This window comes from Strix uralensis, chromosome 2 (assembly GCF_047716275.1).
Source record: "Strix uralensis isolate ZFMK-TIS-50842 chromosome 2, bStrUra1, whole genome shotgun sequence".
In the NCBI taxonomy this organism is placed as follows: Eukaryota; Metazoa; Chordata; class Aves; order Strigiformes; family Strigidae; genus Strix; species Strix uralensis.
In genome coordinates, this window is record NC_133973.1 from 139,084,564 (window position 1) to 139,102,556 (window position 17,993).

The window sequence follows — 17,993 nt, forward strand, 5'->3', positions numbered from 1 at the left end:
CTCTGTCCGGGGGCCGGTGTCCCTCTCAGACCTGACGGCGTCCTTCTGCCATTACAGGAGCTGGCGGAGAAGAAGGAAGAGCCAAACATCGCGTGGGGAAAGACCTTCAAAGGCAAGAGAGAGCGGGGGGAGGAGCGGAGGAAGTCTGGGCAACAAGTGGAGGCAAAAGAAGGGCGCTCTGGGCAACAGGACCACCCTGTCACTGGGCTCTGGTCGCGCAAGGGTGTCACCAGGACCTTTGGTGCCCTGGCCGGCTTTGTGCCCTGGACGGCTTTGTGCCGGGTGATCTCCCTGTAAGCGGGGCTCGGGTCTTTGTTTTTTTGCGGGCCTTTTGCCACGTTGCCCCATGGTTCGGCTGCCCGGGCAGGTGGCAAGCGTCTGAGGGGGGTGAGCAGCACCGTCTCCGCAGCCGAGGCGGGAAGCGGGGCTCCTAAAGCCCACCGCGGTGGTGAGCTGCAGTCAGGACGGCCAGCCCATAACTCGGGCGTAGATGGGAGCCTTGAAGTGCACGGGGCTCGTTGAGCGTGCCGAGCCAAGGGAGAACCCCCTGTAAGGAAGGCCGTGAGCATCCCCTGTGCTTAAGGGGAGGTGCTGGGAGGGACGAGGGACCCTCCCCTGTGAGCAGGCCGGTGTCCCTGGCCCCGGCCTTTCAGAGGCGTGGGGCTGAGACGTGCAGGGCTGGGCGTGCCCTGCCCTAGCCCTAGCCCTCTTTCTGTGTGCTGTCAGCCCCAGGAGCAGCTTGGGAGGAAGAGAGGCACGGGGGAAGGCAGGAGGCTGCGAGGCAACGGTGCCTGCGAGCCGGGCCCAGGTCCGGCCCGGGCAGGCCTGGCAGTGCTTTGAGCTGGGCCAGCACCCTGGAAGCAGGGCTGGGGCCTCTGCTCCATCCTCCGGGTGGGGGAGCTGGCGCCTGACCGTGCCCCCCTTCCAAGCAGCAGCTCCTGGAGAAGAAAGACGAGGCATCGTGAGGAGCGGCGGGCTGAAGAGAGGAGTGGGGCGAGAGAAGGAAGCTCTGGACAAAGGGGACCTCCCTGTTAGCGGGGCTGCGGTCGCACGAGACCGTTGCCGGCACTTCTGGTGCCCTGGCCGGCGCTGCGCTGGGTGACCTCCCTGTAAGCAGGGCTCGGGTCTCTGGTCTTTTGCCACCTTGCCCCACGGTTTGGCTGCCCGGAGAGAAGGGCGGCCCTGTCAGGAGAGTGAGCGGCGCTGTCTCCGCGCCGAGGGGGAAATGGGGCTCTCCGGACCCCACGCCCGCCCTGTAAGCAGGGGAGGGCTGTTTCCCCGGCCCCGGCGGCTTTCTGGCTGCTGGCGGCCTGGCCAGCGTGACCCCCTGGAGTCGGGGCGTGTCACGGCATTTGTCCCTTGGCCACCCGTGAAGCCCCGTGGCACGTTGAGTCGCTGTGGCCTGCGTGCGTCCTGGGGGGCAGGTCTGGGGCTCTGCTCTCCTGCTCGTGGGAAGGGATGGCTCCCCAGACACTGGCTGCACAGAGCTCGCTCTCTCTTCCGGGAAGTTTTGTTTGTCCCTGTGTGTGTGTGTGTGTGTGTGTGTGTCTGTGTGTGTGTGCCTGCCTGTGTCTGTGTCTCTGTCTGTGGGTGTGAGTGAGCGAGCGAATGAGCTTCTCGTTTAGGCCCCTGTTGAAATCACTGCAGCGTACTTAGCTTAAACTTCCCGGGAGGGAAAGAAGGGCTCTGTGCAGCAACAGGGGGTCGGTCCCCTCTGAGCCCGCGAGCGGAGGGCGAGTCCCGGCTTGCCCCTCCTTGCCCCTCCTTTCGAAGGAGAGAGCGAAGCCCCGTGGCCGTAGCGCGGCCAGCGTGCGACCCGCCTGTGTTCAGGGCCCGGGTCTCTGCCTGGGTGGCCGCTTGTCCTGGCTGGCGACCTGCCAGCGTGCCCGCCCTGTACTCGGGGCGAGTGCCACGAGCCGTGGAGCCCTCTGTCCCCAGGAGCCGCTCGGCCGCCCTGTAATCAGGGCTGGGCAGGCTGCCTGCGGTGGGCAGCCAGCAGAGGCTGCCTTGTAAGTCCGGGGCTGGCCAGTGACCTGCAGGCCCGGGCACTCTGCAGTGCCGGCAGCGGCTCGAGCCCCCTGTAAGCAGGGGCGCAGCTTCCTTGGCCGCCGCTTTTGTGTGCCCAGCTCCCCTTTGTCCAGAGTTCCCAACTCCGAGCCCAGCTCCAGCGCCGGCCGGCACTGCACGCGTGGCAGCCCCGGAGCGTCGATTGGGTGAGAAAAGCCGATCTGTGAGGTTTTTTTTGGGGGGGGGGGGGGGGAGTGGTGGTGTTAGGTTATACGGGGTTGCGGGTGGGAGGGCGTCTGGGATTCGGGCGGTGCTGTGGCGAGCTCTGTCCGGGGGCCGGTGTCCCTCTCAGACCTGACGGCGTCCTTCTGCCATTACAGGAGCTGGCGGAGAAGAAGGAAGAGCCAAACATCGCGTGGGGAAAGACCTTCAAAGGCAAGAGAGAGCGGGGGGAGGAGCGGAGGAAGTCTGGGCAACAAGTGGAGGCAAAAGAAGGGCGCTCTGGGCAACAGGACCACCCTGTCACTGGGCTCTGGTCGCGCAAGGGTGTCACCAGGACCTTTGGTGCCCTGGCCGGCTTTGTGCCCTGGCCGGCTTTGTGCCGGGTGATCTCCCTGTAAGCGGGGCTCGGGTCTTTGTTTTTTTGCCGGCCTTTTGCCACGTTGCCCCATGGTTCGGCTGCCCGGGCAGGTGGCAAGCGTCTGAGGGGGGTGAGCAGCACCGTCTCCGCAGCCGAGGCGGGAAGCGGGGCTCCTAAAGCCCACCGCGGTGGTGAGCTGCAGTCAGGACGGCCAGCCCATAACTCGGGCGTAGATGGGAGCCTTGAAGTGCACGGGGCTCGTTGAGCGTGCCGAGCCAAGGGAGAACCCCCTGTAAGGAAGGCCGTGAGCATCCCCTGTGCTTAAGGGGAGGTGCTGGGAGGGACGAGGGACCCTCCCCTGTGAGCAGGCCGGTGTCCCTGGCCCCGGCCTTTCAGAGGCGTGGGGCTGAGACGTGCAGGGCTGGGCGTGCCCTGCCCTAGCCCTAGCCCTCTTTCTGTGTGCTGTCAGCCCCAGGAGCAGCTTGGGAGGAAGAGAGGCACGGGGGAAGGCAGGAGGCTGCGAGGCAACGGTGCCTGCGAGCCGGGCCCAGGTCCGGCCCGGGCAGGCCTGGCAGTGCTTTGAGCTGGGCCAGCACCCTGGAAGCAGGGCTGGGGCCTCTGCTCCATCCTCCGGGTGGGGGAGCTGGCGCCTGACCGTGCCCCCCTTCCAAGCAGCAGCTCCTGGAGAAGAAAGACGAGGCATCGTGAGGAGCGACGGGCTGAAGAGAGGAGTGGGGCGAGAGAAGGAAGCTCTGGACAAAGGGGACCTCCCTGTTAGCGGGGCTGCGGTCGCACGAGACCGTTGCCGGCACTTCTGGTGCCCTGGCCGGCGCTGCGCTGGGTGACCTCCCTGTAAGCAGGGCTCGGGTCTCTGGTCTTTTGCCACCTTGCCCCACGGTTTGGCTGCCCGGAGAGAAGGGCGGCCCTGTCAGGAGAGTGAGCGGCGCTGTCTCCGCGCCGAGGGGGAAATGGGGCTCTCCGGACCCCACGCCCGCCCTGTAAGCAGGGGAGGGCTGTTTCCCCGGCCCCGGCGGCTTTCTGGCTGCTGGCGGCCTGGCCAGCGTGACCCCCTGGAGTCGGGGCGTGTCACGGCATTTGTCCCTTGGTCACCCGTGAAGCCCCGTGGCACGTTGAGTCGCTGTGGCCTGCGTGCGTCCTGGGGGGCAGGTCTGGGGCTCTGCTCTCCTGCTCGTGGGAAGGGATGGCTCCCCAGACACTGGCTGCACAGAGCTCGCTCTCTCTTCCGGGAAGTTTTGTTTGTCCCTGTGTGTGTGTGTGTGTGTGTGTGTGTGTCTGTGTGTGTGTGCCTGCCTGTGTCTGTGTCTCTGTCTGTGGGTGTGAGTGAGCGAGCGAATGAGCTTCTCGTTTAGGCCCCTGTTGAAATCACTGCAGCGTACTTAGCTTAAACTTCCCGGGAGGGAAAGAAGGGCTCTGTGCAGCAACAGGGGGTCGGTCCCCTCTGAGCCCGCGAGCGGAGGGCGAGTCCCGGCTTGCCCCTCCTTGCCCCTCCTTTCGAAGGAGAGAGCGAAGCCCCGTGGCCGTAGCGCGGCCAGCGTGCGACCCGCCTGTGTTCAGGGCCCGGGTCTCTGCCTGGGTGGCCGCTTGTCCTGGTTGGCGACCTGCCAGCGTGCCCGCCCTGTACTCGGGGCGAGTGCCACGAGCCGTGGAGCCCTCTGTCCCCAGGAGCCGCTCGGCCGCCCTGTAATCGGGGCTGGGCAGGCTGCCTGCGGTGGGCAGCCAGCAGAGGCTGCCTTGTAAGTCCGGGGCTGGCCAGTGACCTGCAGGCCCGGGCACTCTGCAGTGCCGGCAGCGGCTCGAGCCCCCTGTAAGCAGGGGCGCAGCTTCCTTGGCCGCCGCTTTTGTGTGCCCAGCTCCCCTTTGTCCAGAGTTCCCAACTCCGAGCCCAGCTCCAGCGCCGGCCGGCACTGCACGCGTGGCAGCCCCGGAGCGTCGATTGGGTGAGAAAAGCCGATCTGTGAGGTTTTTTTTTGGGGGGGGGGGGGGAGTGGTGGTGTTAGGTTATACGGGGTTGCGGGTGGGAGGGCGTCTGGGATTCGGGCGGTGCTGTGGCGAGCTCTGTCCGGGGGCCGGTGTCCCTCTCAGACCTGACGGCGTCCTTCTGCCATTACAGGAGCTGGCGGAGAAGAAGGAAGAGCCAAACATCGCGTGCGGAAAGACCTTCAAAGGCAAGAGAGAGCGGGGGGAGGAGCGGAGGAAGTCTGGGCAACAAGTGGAGGCAAAAGAAGGGCGCTCTGGGCAACAGGACCACCCTGTCACTGGGCTCTGGTCGCGCAAGGGTGTCACCAGGACCTTTGGTGCCCTGGCCGGCTTTGTGCCCTGGCCGGCTTTGTGCCGGGTGATCTCCCTGTAAGCGGGGCTCGGGTCTTTGTTTTTTTGCCGGCCTTTTGCCACGTTGCCCCATGGTTCGGCTGCCCGGGCAGGTGGCAAGCGTCTGAGGGGGGTGAGCAGCACCGTCTCCGCAGCCGAGGCGGGAAGCGGGGCTCCTAAAGCCCACCGCGGTGGTGAGCTGCAGTCAGGACGGCCAGCCCATAACTCGGGCGTAGATGGGAGCCTTGAAGTGCACGGGGCTCGTTGAGCGTGCCGAGCCAAGGGAGAACCCCCTGTAAGGAAGGCCGTGAGCATCCCCTGTGCTTAAGGGGAGGTGCTGGGAGGGACGAGGGACCCTCCCCTGTGAGCAGGCCGGTGTCCCTGGCCCCGGCCTTTCAGAGGCGTGGGGCTGAGACGTGCAGGGCTGGGCGTGCCCTGCCCTAGCCCTAGCCCTCTTTCTGTGTGCTGTCAGCCCCAGGAGCAGCTTGGGAGGAAGAGAGGCACGGGGGAAGGCAGGAGGCTGCGAGGCAACGGTGCCTGCGAGCCGGGCCCAGGTCCGGCCCGGGCAGGCCTGGCAGTGCTTTGAGCTGGGCCAGCACCCTGGAAGCAGGGCTGGGGCCTCTGCTCCATCCTCCGGGTGGGGGAGCTGGCGCCTGACCGTGCCCCCCTTCCAAGCAGCAGCTCCTGGAGAAGAAAGACGAGGCATCGTGAGGAGCGACGGGCTGAAGAGAGGAGTGGGGCGAGAGAAGGAAGCTCTGGACAAAGGGGACCTCCCTGTTAGCGGGGCTGCGGTCGCACGAGACCGTTGCCGGCATTTCTGGTGCCCTGGCCGGCGCTGCGCTGGGTGACCTCCCTGTAAGCAGGGCTCGGGTCTCTGGTCTTTTGCCACCTTGCCCCACGGTTTGGCTGCCCGGAGAGAAGGGCGGCCCTGTCAGGAGAGTGAGCGGCGCTGTCTCCGCGCCGAGGGGGAAATGGGGCTCTCCGGACCCCACGCCCGCCCTGTAAGCAGGGGAGGGCTGTTTCCCCGGCCCCGGCGGCTTTCTGGCTGCTGGCGGCCTGGCCAGCGTGACCCCCTGGAGTCGGGGCGTGTCACGGCATTTGTCCCTTGGCCACCCGTGAAGCCCCGTGGCACGTTGAGTCGCTGTGGCCTGCGTGCGTCCTGGGGGGCAGGTCTGGGGCTCTGCTCTCCTGCTCGTGGGAAGGGATGGCTCCCCAGACACTGGCTGCACAGAGCTCGCTCTCTCTTCCGGGAAGTTTTGTTTGTCCCTGTGTGTGTGTGTGTGTGTGTGTGTGTCTGTGTGTGTGTGCCTGCCTGTGTCTGTGTCTCTGTCTGTGGGTGTGAGTGAGCGAGCGAATGAGCTTCTCGTTTAGGCCCCTGTTGAAATCACTGCAGCGTACTTAGCTTAAACTTCCCGGGAGGGAAAGAAGGGCTCTGTGCAGCAACAGGGGGTCGGTCCCCTCTGAGCCCGCGAGCGGAGGGCGAGTCCCGGCTTGCCCCTCCTTGCCCCTCCTTTCGAAGGAGAGAGCGAAGCCCCGTGGCCGTAGCGTGGCCAGCGTGCGACCCGCCTGTGTTCAGGGCCCGGGTCTCTGCCTGGGTGGCCGCTTGTCCTGGCTGGCGACCTGCCAGCGTGCCCGCCCTGTACTCGGGGCGAGTGCCACGAGCCGTGGAGCCCTCTGTCCCCAGGAGCCGCTCGGCCGCCCTGTAATCAGGGCTGGGCGGGCTGCCTGCGGCGGGCAGCCAGCAGAGGCTGCCTTGTAAGTCCGGGGCTGGCCAGTGACCTGCAGGCCCGGGCACTCTGCAGTGCCGGCAGCGGCTCGAGCCCCCTGTAAGCAGGGGCGCAGCTTCCTTGGCCGCCGCTTTTGTGTGCCCAGCTCCCCTTTGTCCAGAGTTCCCAACTCCGAGCCCAGCTCCAGCGCCGGCCGGCACTGCACGCGTGGCAGCCCCGGAGCGTCGATTGGGTGAGAAAAGGCGATCTGTGAGGTTTTTTTTTGGGGGGGGGGGGGGGAGTGGTGGTGTTAGGTTATACGGGGTTGCGGGTGGGAGGGCGTCTGGGATTCAGGTGGTGCTGTGGCGAGCTCTGTCCAGGGGCCGGCGTCCCTCTCAGACCCGACGGCGTCCTTCTGCCATTGCAGCAGCTGGTGGTGAACAAGGAAGAGACGACCATCGCGTGGGGAAAGACCTGCAAAGGTAAGAGCGAGCGGGGGGATGAGCGGCAGTGGGCTGCCGAAGAAGCGAGAGAAAGCAGTCCTCAAGCATCCCTGCCCCTTTGGGGATGTTTTCTGTGCCTCTCAAGCAGGTACTTGGTTCTTGGCAGTTCCCCAGAGTTGTAGAAACTGCTCCAAATCCACCTGAAGTTGACTCGACTCCCTGAAGTTGTCAGGAAACTCCTTTTTTTAGTTTGGTGTGGCCGCACCAGCTGTGCGGAGAGGGAGGGCTCTGCAGCCACCCGAAGTGTCCTTTGAGGCTGTGTGGCATGCCGGGGGAAGAGCAGTCGGGAGCAGGGATTTGGAGGTGGTTTCCCCTGTTCTGAATGCTTCTCTTTCAGCACCTGCACGGTTCTGATGTAAAAAGTGGAAGTGTTGAAGCCTGAGCAGCAGGCCCCTGAGCCGAAGCTGCTAACTCAGTATGTAATCATTAGCGAGATACGTATGGAAGACGTAGCTATCTTGAATGTATATTTATCTTTCTTTGTGTGTGGATAAAACAACAGGGTCATGGAGACCGTTGTCTGTCGCTGTGGCCTGATGCGAGACCTTGCGCCTAATGCAATTAGATAAGCCGAGGAACTCCCTTAGCTTCTCCCCTGAGCCCTGGCCAGGCTCTGGGGGAATCTAATGTGAGATTGAAACCAGATATTTCCGCTCAAATCAAAGGTGCCAGCTATTCTGGCTTGCTGATTTTTGGGTATATAAGGCTGGACCCGCTCACAGCGACTTTGGAAGCCTCACCTACGGGTGGACGCACCGCGTAGGACTTCCCACTTGCCGGGAAAGGCTCTCCAAATCCTCGCTGTAACCGGGGCTGCCCAGCGCCTGCGGGTCTGGATGATGGGAACGGGTGCAAGTGGTGATGGGTCTTTCTTAATCGCTATTCCCTCTCTCTCGGGTAGTAATGATTTGATGCATTACCCTGTATTTTCCTGTTTGTTTGAGTGCACTATTCTGTGTTTTCTTACTGTATGTTTTCTGTATTATTCTGTTACGTTATTTAGTTATTTCTAGTAAAAGATGCCTGCGCTTTTCACTCTGGTGTCTGAGTTTAATTGATACCCCTAATCAGCAAAACAGGGGGAGATCAGGTGGCGGTTTCCAGAGACGAGGTTGGTGGTGGGACGGTTTCGCCGTAGGAGCGATTTTATGTTGGTTTGGCTTTGGGCTGAGCTGTAGCCGGCGGGGCGCTAGTTCCTGGCAAGGGGATGGACGGGCGAGCCTTCGGGCCAGCCAGAGCCGCGGCTGCGCGTGTTCCGCACGGGACTGGTGTGCAGAGCAAAGTGGGGAGGGTTTCTGAGAGCGGACAAGGCCCCGGCCCTCCCTGACTGTCTCGGCCTCCATCCTTCTGCATCTCGAGGCTGAGGAGGCCGTCAGTAACTGCAGTGTTCCCATGTCCTTCCGAGAAGCGCTGCAAACCTGCGCCTTAGGAAAGTCAAAAGAAAGCGTCACCGCCGCGAACTTGTGAGTTTGAGTGCCGCTTCCACAGCGAAGGTGTTCGTTGGAGTGGACTGGGGTCAAATTGCTGCCCAGTTGGGGGCAAAAGCAGAAAAGGTTCCTTTTGAGAAATGCAAGGTGCTGCTACCGGTAAAGGTGTAAACGATCGGCACGACCGCTTCACTTCTTAACCTTCTATTTTAATGCCGTTAAAGTTGAGACAGACCCCGGAACGTGCCTGAGCGAGCTGCCAAGAAGTGCAGCACACCCGTGAGCTCCGTGAAGGAAGTGAAGCAGCAGCAGCAGCTGCCACTCCACAACCATGGAGTGTTTTCCTCCACTCCCTCCCTTTCTCCTGAACTTTCTCTAATAAAACTTGAGCGGTTCAGGAAGGGTTTGCCCTGCCTGTGCCCAAACTTGAGGCAACGGAGCCCCGTTGTGCTCATCTGCAGCTCAGAAGTTGTGTTGGCAGGTGAGTGCTGGCGAGTGGGAGTGGAGGTGGCCGGGGGCAGTATCCCCCCTCGGGGGGCAACTCTCAGAGAATGCCCGGGAACCAACGACAATCACGTGTCAGGCTAACGCTTTCTTTCCCTAAAAGGCTGCAGAGCCTGGCTGGCTTTTTTCCTTCTTTCCCGAGAGCCTTGCAGGTGTGAGTGACGGGCCGCTGCCCGAGCACCTCATGATGTCAAACGCAGTGGAGAAGTAGCTTGCACTTCCACCGGGATCAGTCTTTCTCCAAGAGTTTCTTCAGATCTCGTATGTAGCTAAAAATCCCAGGTGAAGACTCAGTTACCCTTCAGAAATACCAATTGCGATTCGTATTGCGGTAGCGCTGAGGAAACCAGTGCCACGTTCCATTTGACATGGACTCACCTACAGAGATCATCCCTGTGCTAAGTCCTTAAAGACATACATGCACGAGACCCAGACAAGGGTCGTTAAACCCTTTTGACAGCTGGGGAGCCAAGGCAGAAAGGCGCGCGTGCTGTTACTAGCGCTCCCGTGGTAAAGGTTACACTGCTCCGACCAGCTCTTCAGTATTCTCTGGTTTCTTCCTCTGCCCCTTGCAGGCGTTCGACAGTGTCCTTTATCCCTGAGGTAACCCCTCGGGTTCCCCATGTTTGTTGTATTTCTGTTTAAGTATTTTCTCAGGTTCATGCACTCGTAGTTGCCACACGCTAGTTTTGGGGTCTTTGCCCGGTTCAAAATCACATGCTCGTATGGCTTCTTGTCGTGTTACTGACAACAGTGGAGGCAGTTCAGCCTGAGCAGGGACTGTCCTCGTTAGTTGGCAGTGCTCACGATCTTCATACTATGTCTGCATTTCATTCTCTTTTGGGGAAAGAAAATAGTCAAGTTAATCAGTTTTACTGTCTGCGCATGCGCCGCGGTGACCCCGGGAGTGGCTCCTACAGCGCGAGTTCGTGGGACTGAGGGGCAGTTCAGGCGGTTAATCCCGGTGCTGGTCGCTATAGTTACCGCAGGGGGGAGGGTGGGAGCGTGGGCCGGGCTGGAGGAGCCCCAGGGGCCGGCAGTGAGGCTGCGGGCAGCGGCCCTTCCCTGTCCGGGGAGGTGCTGGAGGAGGAGCCGGTGCGAGCCGAGGGAGCAGCAGAGAGAGGGTGAGCAGGGCCGCGTGGTCGGTCGCCTGGCGGCTGCCGTGTAAAGCCGCGACGGGGGGGCCCGCGCGGTGCGGCGGGACCGACGGCAGAAGCCGCTCCGGGTCGGGGCTGGTCGGCGGCGGCGCTTCCCCGGGCCGCACTTGGCCGGGCTTCCGGGTGCGTGGGCGACGGAGGGGGGGGTGGTGTGAAGGTGAACTTCACCTCTCTTCACAGCTGAAAAATCACAACCCAAACACACCTCTTACACCCCACACCCCCCCCCAGTATCTCCCTCAAGTCACTGTCTCCACCCGGACCCTATTCCGGGATTGCACCTTGCCGCGGGTCACTGTTTCCGCCCGGACGCTATTCCAGGTTGCACCCTCCCGCTGTTCACTGTTTCCGCCCGGAGCGTATTCGGGGTTGCACCTTGCAGCGGGTCACTGTTCCCGCCCGGACCCTATTCGGGTTTGCACATTGCCGCGGGTCACTGTTCTCGCCCGGACCCTATTCGGGATTGCACGTTGCCGCGGATCACTGTTCCCGCCCGGACCCTATTCGGGGTTGCACCTGCCGCGGGTCACTGTTCCCACCCGGACCCTATTCGGGGTTGTACATGCCGCGGGTCACTGTTCCCACCCGGACCCTATTCGGGGTTGCACCTGCCGCGGGTCACTGTTTATGTGCGGACCCTCTTCGGGATTGCACCTTCCCCGCGCACGTCCGTGCCGATGGTCATGCTCGGGAAGTGCCGCCCCCTCCCCCCCCCCCGCCGTGCGCGCTGTCGGCGGGTGCTCGGGGCGCAAAGCGCGGAACGGCAGCGCCGGTGCCGGTCTACGGCAATAACGGTGAGTGCTTCTGCCTCTTGCCCTCTTCCAGAGGCTGCACTGAGGACACGCTGCCTGGCCTTAATCCCGGTGCTGGTCGCTAGAGTTACCGCGGGGGGAGGGGGGGGGAGCGTGGGCCGGGCTGGAGGAACCCCAGGGGCGGGCAGTGAGGCTGCGGGCAGCGGCCCCTCCCTGTCCGGGGCGGTGCTGGAGGAGGAGCCGGTGCGAGCCGAGGGAGCAGCAGAGAGAAGGTGAGCGGGGCCGCGCGGTCGGTCGCCTGGCGGCTGCCGGGGAAAGCCGCAACGGGGGGGGGCCGCGCGGTGCGGCGGGACCGGCGGCAGAAGCCGCTCCGGGTCGGGGCCGGGCGGCAGCGGCGCTTCCCGGAGCCGCGCGGCGCTGCGCTCGGCCGGGCTTCTGGGTGCATGGGCGACGGGGGGAGGGTGGGGGTGGGAAGAATGGTGTCCCCGTAGGGTCAGAAAGGCGGGACGGCCGGCTGTGGCGTTGTGGGAGGTGCTGTAGTCACGTGAGCGGGTCTTGCGGTCGGCCATGTTGGCTCCCCGGGGCATTCCGGGAGCTGTAGTTTTTGTGCACTCGGCTGCCCGGCAGCTGCGTCGCTGCCGGGGGCGCGCGGCACGGCACAGTCCTCGCTACCGGCGCGGCCCCGCGGCGCAGCGCGAGGGGCGGTTTTGTGGCGGGTTCGTGCGGTTTCCCGCGGGCTGCCCGCGGCTCCCCCAGGACCGGTGTGCCCGTGCCCCAGCAGTGCGCATGCGCGATGGCGGCCCCCGGAAGTGCCGCAATCCCCAAGCGCTTCCCAAACCTGCCCGTGGGTCTCTGGGAGTGCAGGGCTATGGGGTGGCTGCATTTCCCCCTCCCCCTCCCCCCCCCCTCGGCATCGCCCGTGGGGACTGCGGAGGGGGTCAGAGAGCAGACGGGGTGAGCTGTGCCGTGGGCCAGAAATGGAGGCAACGTTTTGCCTTCCTGGGGCTTGAGAACAGACGCGTGTGGCTGATTGAGGGGCTCTGAAACAGACGGAGTTGTGTGGCTTTGGGCTCAGAAACAGAGGTCAAGTCGTGCATTTTTTGGACTTGAGAAGAGGCTCAGCAGGCAGGTTTTTGGGCTCAGAAAGAGGCACTAAGGCAGCTGGTTTGGGGGCCAAAAGCAGAATGCAGTTTGGCTGGTTTTGCAGGCAGGTGAGAGGCGGAGGGTTGTGGGAGGGCCCTGGGGGCTGCGGGGGAAAGGAGGGGGTGGGTGTCGGGGTGGCATGGGACCCCGAAGCTTGGGAGGCCGGCGTGCACCAGGCCAAACTCCACGTCTGAGGTGGTCTCGGGGGGGAAATGCGCTTTTCAGACCCTACGTGCCTTCTTCGAGTTCAGCAATTCTTTGTACGCTGCTTAGAATAATTATGGCCTGATTAATAATACAAAGTAATGAATGCTTAGAGAATGTACAAGGCGGATGTTCACTCCTAATACTCAAGCTCTGACAGTGATTGATTTACAGCCTTGTCAAAGCCCAGGCTGTTGCCGGTAGCTGGAGCCTGTGAGGAGAAAGAGCTGAAATCAAGCGGAGTTTCAGTGCAGAGCTGAAGCGTCACCGAGCCAGACCTGTAGCCAGCAGGAGCTGGAATGAGACAGGGTGTCCGCTGTCTGGAGCCAGCATTAGCCAGAGCCACGATTCTCTGCAGCTCTGAGGAGCAGGAGCTGCAGCACCCCTTGGCTCAACGGCGGAGGCTCCTCAAAGAGCGCAGGATTTGAGGTGAGTTGATGAGAGAGAGAGGAGCAGTCAGGCAGGAGCCAGAGAGCAAGTGATTGCTTCTGAGTACAACGGATGCTTTACCTCTCTGGTTTTCTGGCTTCCACGGGAGATGATGGCTGCAACACCTGCTTTTTGGGGGCAGCACGGCACTTCCCAGGAGGGTGCTGTTGCGGTAGAGGTTAGTGCTGGCTGGCGTGTCGGTGACTGGCGGCGCTCTGTCTTGCGGGTGGTGGAGAGGAACCTGTTGAATGCGGGAGCATCCCAGTGAGATGACATGCTCCTGATGAGGATGGATTCTGGAGCGTGCTCTCTGAAAGGTAAGTTAAGGGGCAAAAGCCGTGGGTAGGGTGGGGCCAGCAGAGGCTCTACCATCAGGGCTGTGGAGAGGGCTATTTAGGCTTCCTTAAGTCTGTGGGAAGAGAGCAGGGTCTGTCCCACAGGACGTGCATGTTCTGGCCTGTGTTAGTGTACTCGTGTCATTTGTGGTGTCTGTGTTCTGTCTTGTATGCAGTGCCTTCCCCACGTCTCTGTGGTACCCTGTGGGCTGTCTGCACGGCACATGCACCTTGGTAGGTGTCTGTGGGGTCTCGGATGCCTTGCTGCTTTGGAAAAGAGCCCGTTGAGCACTCCCTGTCTCGTGAGTGGAGCTTACGGCGTCTTTTGCATCACAGATGTTTGTGGAGGGTTGCCTTTGTGGAGGAGATCTGGGCCAGAATGACAGCTCTGCTCTTCAGAGTTCTGTTTCCACAGAGGTCCCTCCCGTACAGCACTTCACCCCCCGCCCCGTGTCCTTGTGGTCCTCGGCCTTAAAGCCCGGCTCCTCCCACGTCGGTTGTTCTGGTTGTGTATTGCACTGCAGCACTCGCTGTCGGTTTTGACTACGCCTTGCTTTGCAGGGCTTTGTGTTCTGCAGGTGACGCAGGGCCATCTGGATCCCCAGAGCAAATCCTCGAGCGAGGTTTGCCAGAGTGTACAAACGCAAGCGAAGGAGGAGCAGGAGCGGGGCCCGTTGCAAAACATCTTCCTTGGCTCCCGGTTAGGAAGGCTGACACCGTGGGGGCGTGTGGAGCAGCGACGCTGCCAAGGCGCACGGTGAGGCAGTTCCAGGGGTGGGTTTAGAATGGGGGTGATCTGCCACTGTGGCAGGTGGGCAGTGGAATGGATGTTTGGAGTGAGGGGTGGATCGAGTGGCTGTTGAACGAGCGTCAGTTTCTGAATGTGTCTAACCTTGTGTGTGTGAAGTTTTTTTCATTTCAGGTTGTATTTAATGTTGAGATAGTAAATGTTTTTTTAAAATTGTGTTTAAAAAGAAGCCCAGGTGGGGGTTCGGTGTCTCTCTTACTCAGACAGAACCCTTCCTCAGGCTTTCTCTGTGCACCGGAGCTCTCTCACAGTCTTCACTGCTGTCTTGGATGTCTCCATTCAGTTGCTCATCCCCTGAGGACATCTGTACATTGCTGGAACGCCTTGAATTTTACACCGTGTCCCAGAGCTGCCTTCTGTCTCTCTTTCAGTCTCAGCACCCTGCTCCTGCTGTCACCATGCCTACTGAGGCCAACCTCGTGCCCTGCAGCCCTCTTTTGGCACCGTGGCGCACTCTGCACCCTCCTTCCTCCCTGAGACCCTTTCCTGATGCCACCTTTCATCTGCAGAACGCTCGCGTTGTCCTCTGTGATAGCTAGGATACCTACCTGGTCCGCTGAAGACACCTGCAGTTTCTTCAAATCCCCTCCGAACTTCTTTGTCATGTCCTTGAGCATTCTTTTGGCTGTCCTCCTCTGCTGCTGTCACGATGCCTCCCGAGGTCTTGGATGATCCCTGCAGCACACTTTTAGCCCTGTAAGTCTCCTTTGGACTTGTTTTGTCACAATAGCACCTCTGCTAAGATCTCTGTTCCCAAAAAAGAGCATTCTTTTTCTTCTTTATGCCACCTAGGATGCCTCCTGAGACCTTCTTTGTGTACCACAGCCATGTTTTAGCTCTGTAGCGGGCTTGGATTCTCTCTCATGCCCTCAGAAACCCATCCTCAGGTGTGTTTGTACCTCAGAGCACTCTTAATCATCCTCTGTGCCATCTAGGGTGTCTCCATTTGGTCCCGGCCTCCTGACGACATCTGTACTGTTCAAATCCCCTCCAGACTTCCTCCTCATGTCCCTGAGCCTTCTTTGGTGCCTTTGGCCCAATCAGGACCTCTCTAAGGGTGTCATGATGCCTATCGATGCCTTCAAGGTTGCCCCTAGCAGACTTCTAGCTTTGTAGCAGACCTCGCAGCCATCTCATTCCCTCAGAGGGCTTCCCGAGTGTTCCTGCTATCTGTGACCCAGCCCAGTCAGTCTGTCCTCCCTTCCCTCTAGCCGTGCCTCTGTTCGTTCCCTGGGCCTCTGATGACGTGTTTCCTTGGTTCAGATCCCCTCGAGATTTAATCGTCATGTCCCCAGTCCTTTTTCTGTCTCTCTGGCTCCCTCGGGACAGTTCTCCTCCCAGTCACGATGCCTCCCAAGACCTTCCTTGTGGTCCGGTTCCGTCCTGTAGCACTTTAGGTGGGGCCATCTTTGAGCCGCACACGAACTCATTTGTTCCTCTGTGCTAGCCAGGATTCCCGTGTTTAGTTCCCAGCCACCCAAGACCATCTGTACTCTGCTCAGGTGATCACCCGAGTTCCTCCTGGTTGTCCCTCAGCCTTCGTTTATCCATCAACCCCGCCCCCACGATCCCTCTCCTCACAGTCGCAGTGCCTGCTGAGACCTCCCTCGATCTCCACAGCACCTTGAGGCACTCGATCTCCCTTTCTCTCTCTCTCGTTCTGTCAGAGCCTCACTCCTTTCTTTGCTGTGCAGCGCTCCTTTTTCTTTCTGCCATCGAGGGTGTCTCTGCTTGGTTGTTCTCTCAGTCATCTGTAGTTTGCCCAGATGCCCTCCTGAGACTCCAGGGCCCTCGCTGTGTCTGCAAGGCTTCTTTTCTTACCCTCCTAACTCCTCTACTCTCTACAACGATGTCTTCCGAGTCCTTTTGCGTACTCCACCGCGCTCTTGTGGCACTTCAGCTCCCTTTGGATTTTGTTTTTTGGCACTCTTCAGAGCACTCTTACTCTCTGGTGTGTCAGCCTGCACACGTATGTGGGTTGGAACTGCCCTGCCTGGGGGCGCAGCAATGTCGGTCAGGGGAAGAATAGCACTAAGAGTCTGTAGTTAATGTTGATTTGCCTGAACTGTTTTGGTACAGCCCGTACAGCCCCCTTGCAGCAAGCAGCCCTCAGCAGCAGGCAAGGATGTCACGGGGATGACCGGAGCTATCTGGGAGAGGCTGCGGGAGTGGTAGTTGAACAGATGGAATCTCAAAGGTGTTAAGGCTTGTGTGTGTAGGGCTTAATGCTGTTTTGTTTCTATGTTATTTTTAATGGCAGGCTGTAATGAGACCCTAGACAGTGTTCCTACATGGAGTCAAGAACTCTGGAATTGTTAAGCTGTCACTCAGCATCCAGGTGACCTGCTTAAAAGTTTTTTTCAGATCCAGAGGGACAATATATGCACCAAAGAGTGACAGAGGCAGCGAGCAGGGCACTGTAAGAAGGTGGGTCAGCGTGTGGTGTCGGAGGAGAAGACGTGACTGGTTGCTACATGACTGGCTTATCGGTTTGGGGTTTTTTTTGTTTTGAAGGTGCAAAGCAGGATATCGGCACCGGAGATGACTCGGGCAAGGTGAGACGCGTGGGCTGAAGTAGCAGTTATTTTTCAGGTGTCGTACTGTTGGTGAAGCTAGAAGCATCTCCTGTTGTCTGTGTCTTACAGGTGGTACCCAGGCCTCGACGTGGCGACCGGTAAATGTCAGAGGCAGGGTGGGTGAGCGGCCAAGGTAACGGGGCAGGAGATGGCAGTCGGTGTGGGCAGGCTGCAGGTTCAGCTTGTGCCTCTCGCTTTGGTTTATGCAGGTGCCACATGTAGGCTGGGAGGGGTGAAGCCACGTGCCGCTGAGCAGTCCAGGACAGCGAGGCGGTTGTCGGCTGGGTCAGGGTTTCTGTGCAGAGAATCACGTGGCAGCTCGATGAAGCATTTCTCTTTGGTTTTGCAGGTGCCGGGCAGGCTGCCTTTGGAATCGGACGAGCGTTTGAGGTGAGCTGGGTAGTAGAGAGCAGGAGCACGGGGCTGGTGATTTCTCGCAAGCACAGTGGTAGCTCTCTGTCTTTTGGTATCGTAGGTGCCACGGGCCACGCTGGCCGCAGCGTCCGACACTGGACTCTGCACAGAGCAGCTGAGCGGAAAGCCCCGTGGCTGTTGAGGTGGAGGGTGTTGTGGCAGAGGTGTGTCAGCTGACGTGATGCTGACTGCTGGCACTGTTGGTTTTTTTTGCAGATGATGAAGAGGAACCTGGCAGCTGCAGGAATGTCCCGGTTAGCTGATGTGGTTTTTGTGGAGGATGGATTCAGACCCCTGGCTCTCTGAAAGTTGAGGGATTAGGGACCGCTGCCCTACAGTGTCTAATCTTGACTTCAGTTAGAAAGAGACTTTACAAAATGGAAACCTTTCTCAAGGAAGTTTCATTTTATGAACTCTCCATCAGAGTGGATCTTCAGAGATGATGTATTTGGCAGTAGTACTCTTGGGTGGTGCAGCTGGCCCGACGTCCCTGCTAATTATGGAACACACCAAACCCGCCCCCCCCCTTGTCAAGTTTTCCGTGTGTATTTTGGAGATAGACAGTCTAATGGTATCAGCTCACAGCTGGGCGAGTTCAGGGAATGCAAAAGGAAAATCAAATTCTTACACATCTAATAAAAACGTTTCTATAAGTGTATGCCCACTTTTATACTAAAGAGTGAAGGACTGAGCTTTATTCTTTATTGTTTGTTTTACCCTTTAAAGTTTTACACTTCACTTCTGATTTTATTGACCGAGCAAGCAGGATGTGCAGCAGCAGCAGCAGCAGCAGCAGCGCAAGGGTCGCGGCGGATCCGTCAGCCGTAGGTTGTGATGACTGTATGACCTCGTCCTGCAGCCTCGCAGGGTTCCCTCCCTGCAGCCCTGCTGTAAGGACGGGATGAGACATTCCGACACCACCAAGAGCATTTGCTTTTATGGGCAGAATGTGCTCAGGATCGTATCGATCGGCCTTGCTGGTGATTTGAGGAGTTGAAATCGCTCCGGCCTTGCCAGGGTGTGTTGTATGTGGAGCTGACCTGTTCATGCAGAGTCCTCCCCGAGCTCCACTGCTATCCTGTCCCTTGTTCTGACGGAACTTTGTTCTGTGTTAGTTTTT

General features: G+C 60.3%; 1 protein-coding gene and 1 long non-coding RNA gene across 46 annotated transcripts; both read left to right on the top strand.

Moving 5' to 3' along the window:
* Window positions 1–6,700: 6,700 nt before the first annotated feature.
* LOC141939967 (uncharacterized) lies at window positions 6,701–8,159 on the top strand. The gene is made up of 2 exons (XR_012627817.1): window positions 6,701–6,874; window positions 7,049–8,159. It is a non-coding gene; the product is annotated as an uncharacterized LOC141939967 (long non-coding RNA).
* Window positions 8,160–10,126: 1,967 nt separating this feature from the next.
* On the top strand, window positions 10,127–17,550 carry LOC141939968 (uncharacterized). Of its 45 annotated transcripts, none has more exons than XR_012627833.1 (9): window positions 10,186–11,006; window positions 13,252–13,309; window positions 13,637–13,832; window positions 14,255–14,579; window positions 16,144–16,310; window positions 16,398–16,438; window positions 16,529–16,575; window positions 16,809–16,849; window positions 17,090–17,550. XR_012627833.1 is itself a non-coding variant. In XM_074860740.1 (7 exons), exons 1-5 carry the CDS (start codon window positions 10,890–10,892, stop codon window positions 16,426–16,428), a joined length of 465 nt encoding a protein of 154 aa, XP_074716841.1. In that variant the 5' UTR covers window positions 10,186–10,889; the 3' UTR covers window positions 16,429–16,438; window positions 16,529–16,557; window positions 16,809–17,550. The 45 variants fall into 45 exon arrangements, 7 of the variants coding, with proteins under 7 accessions (XP_074716841.1, XP_074716840.1, XP_074716838.1 ...); XR_012627831.1 differs by having other exon boundaries at window positions 16,529–16,557; window positions 16,935–17,550; XR_012627828.1 differs by having other exon boundaries at window positions 16,529–16,557.
* Window positions 17,551–17,993: the final 443 nt, after the last annotated feature.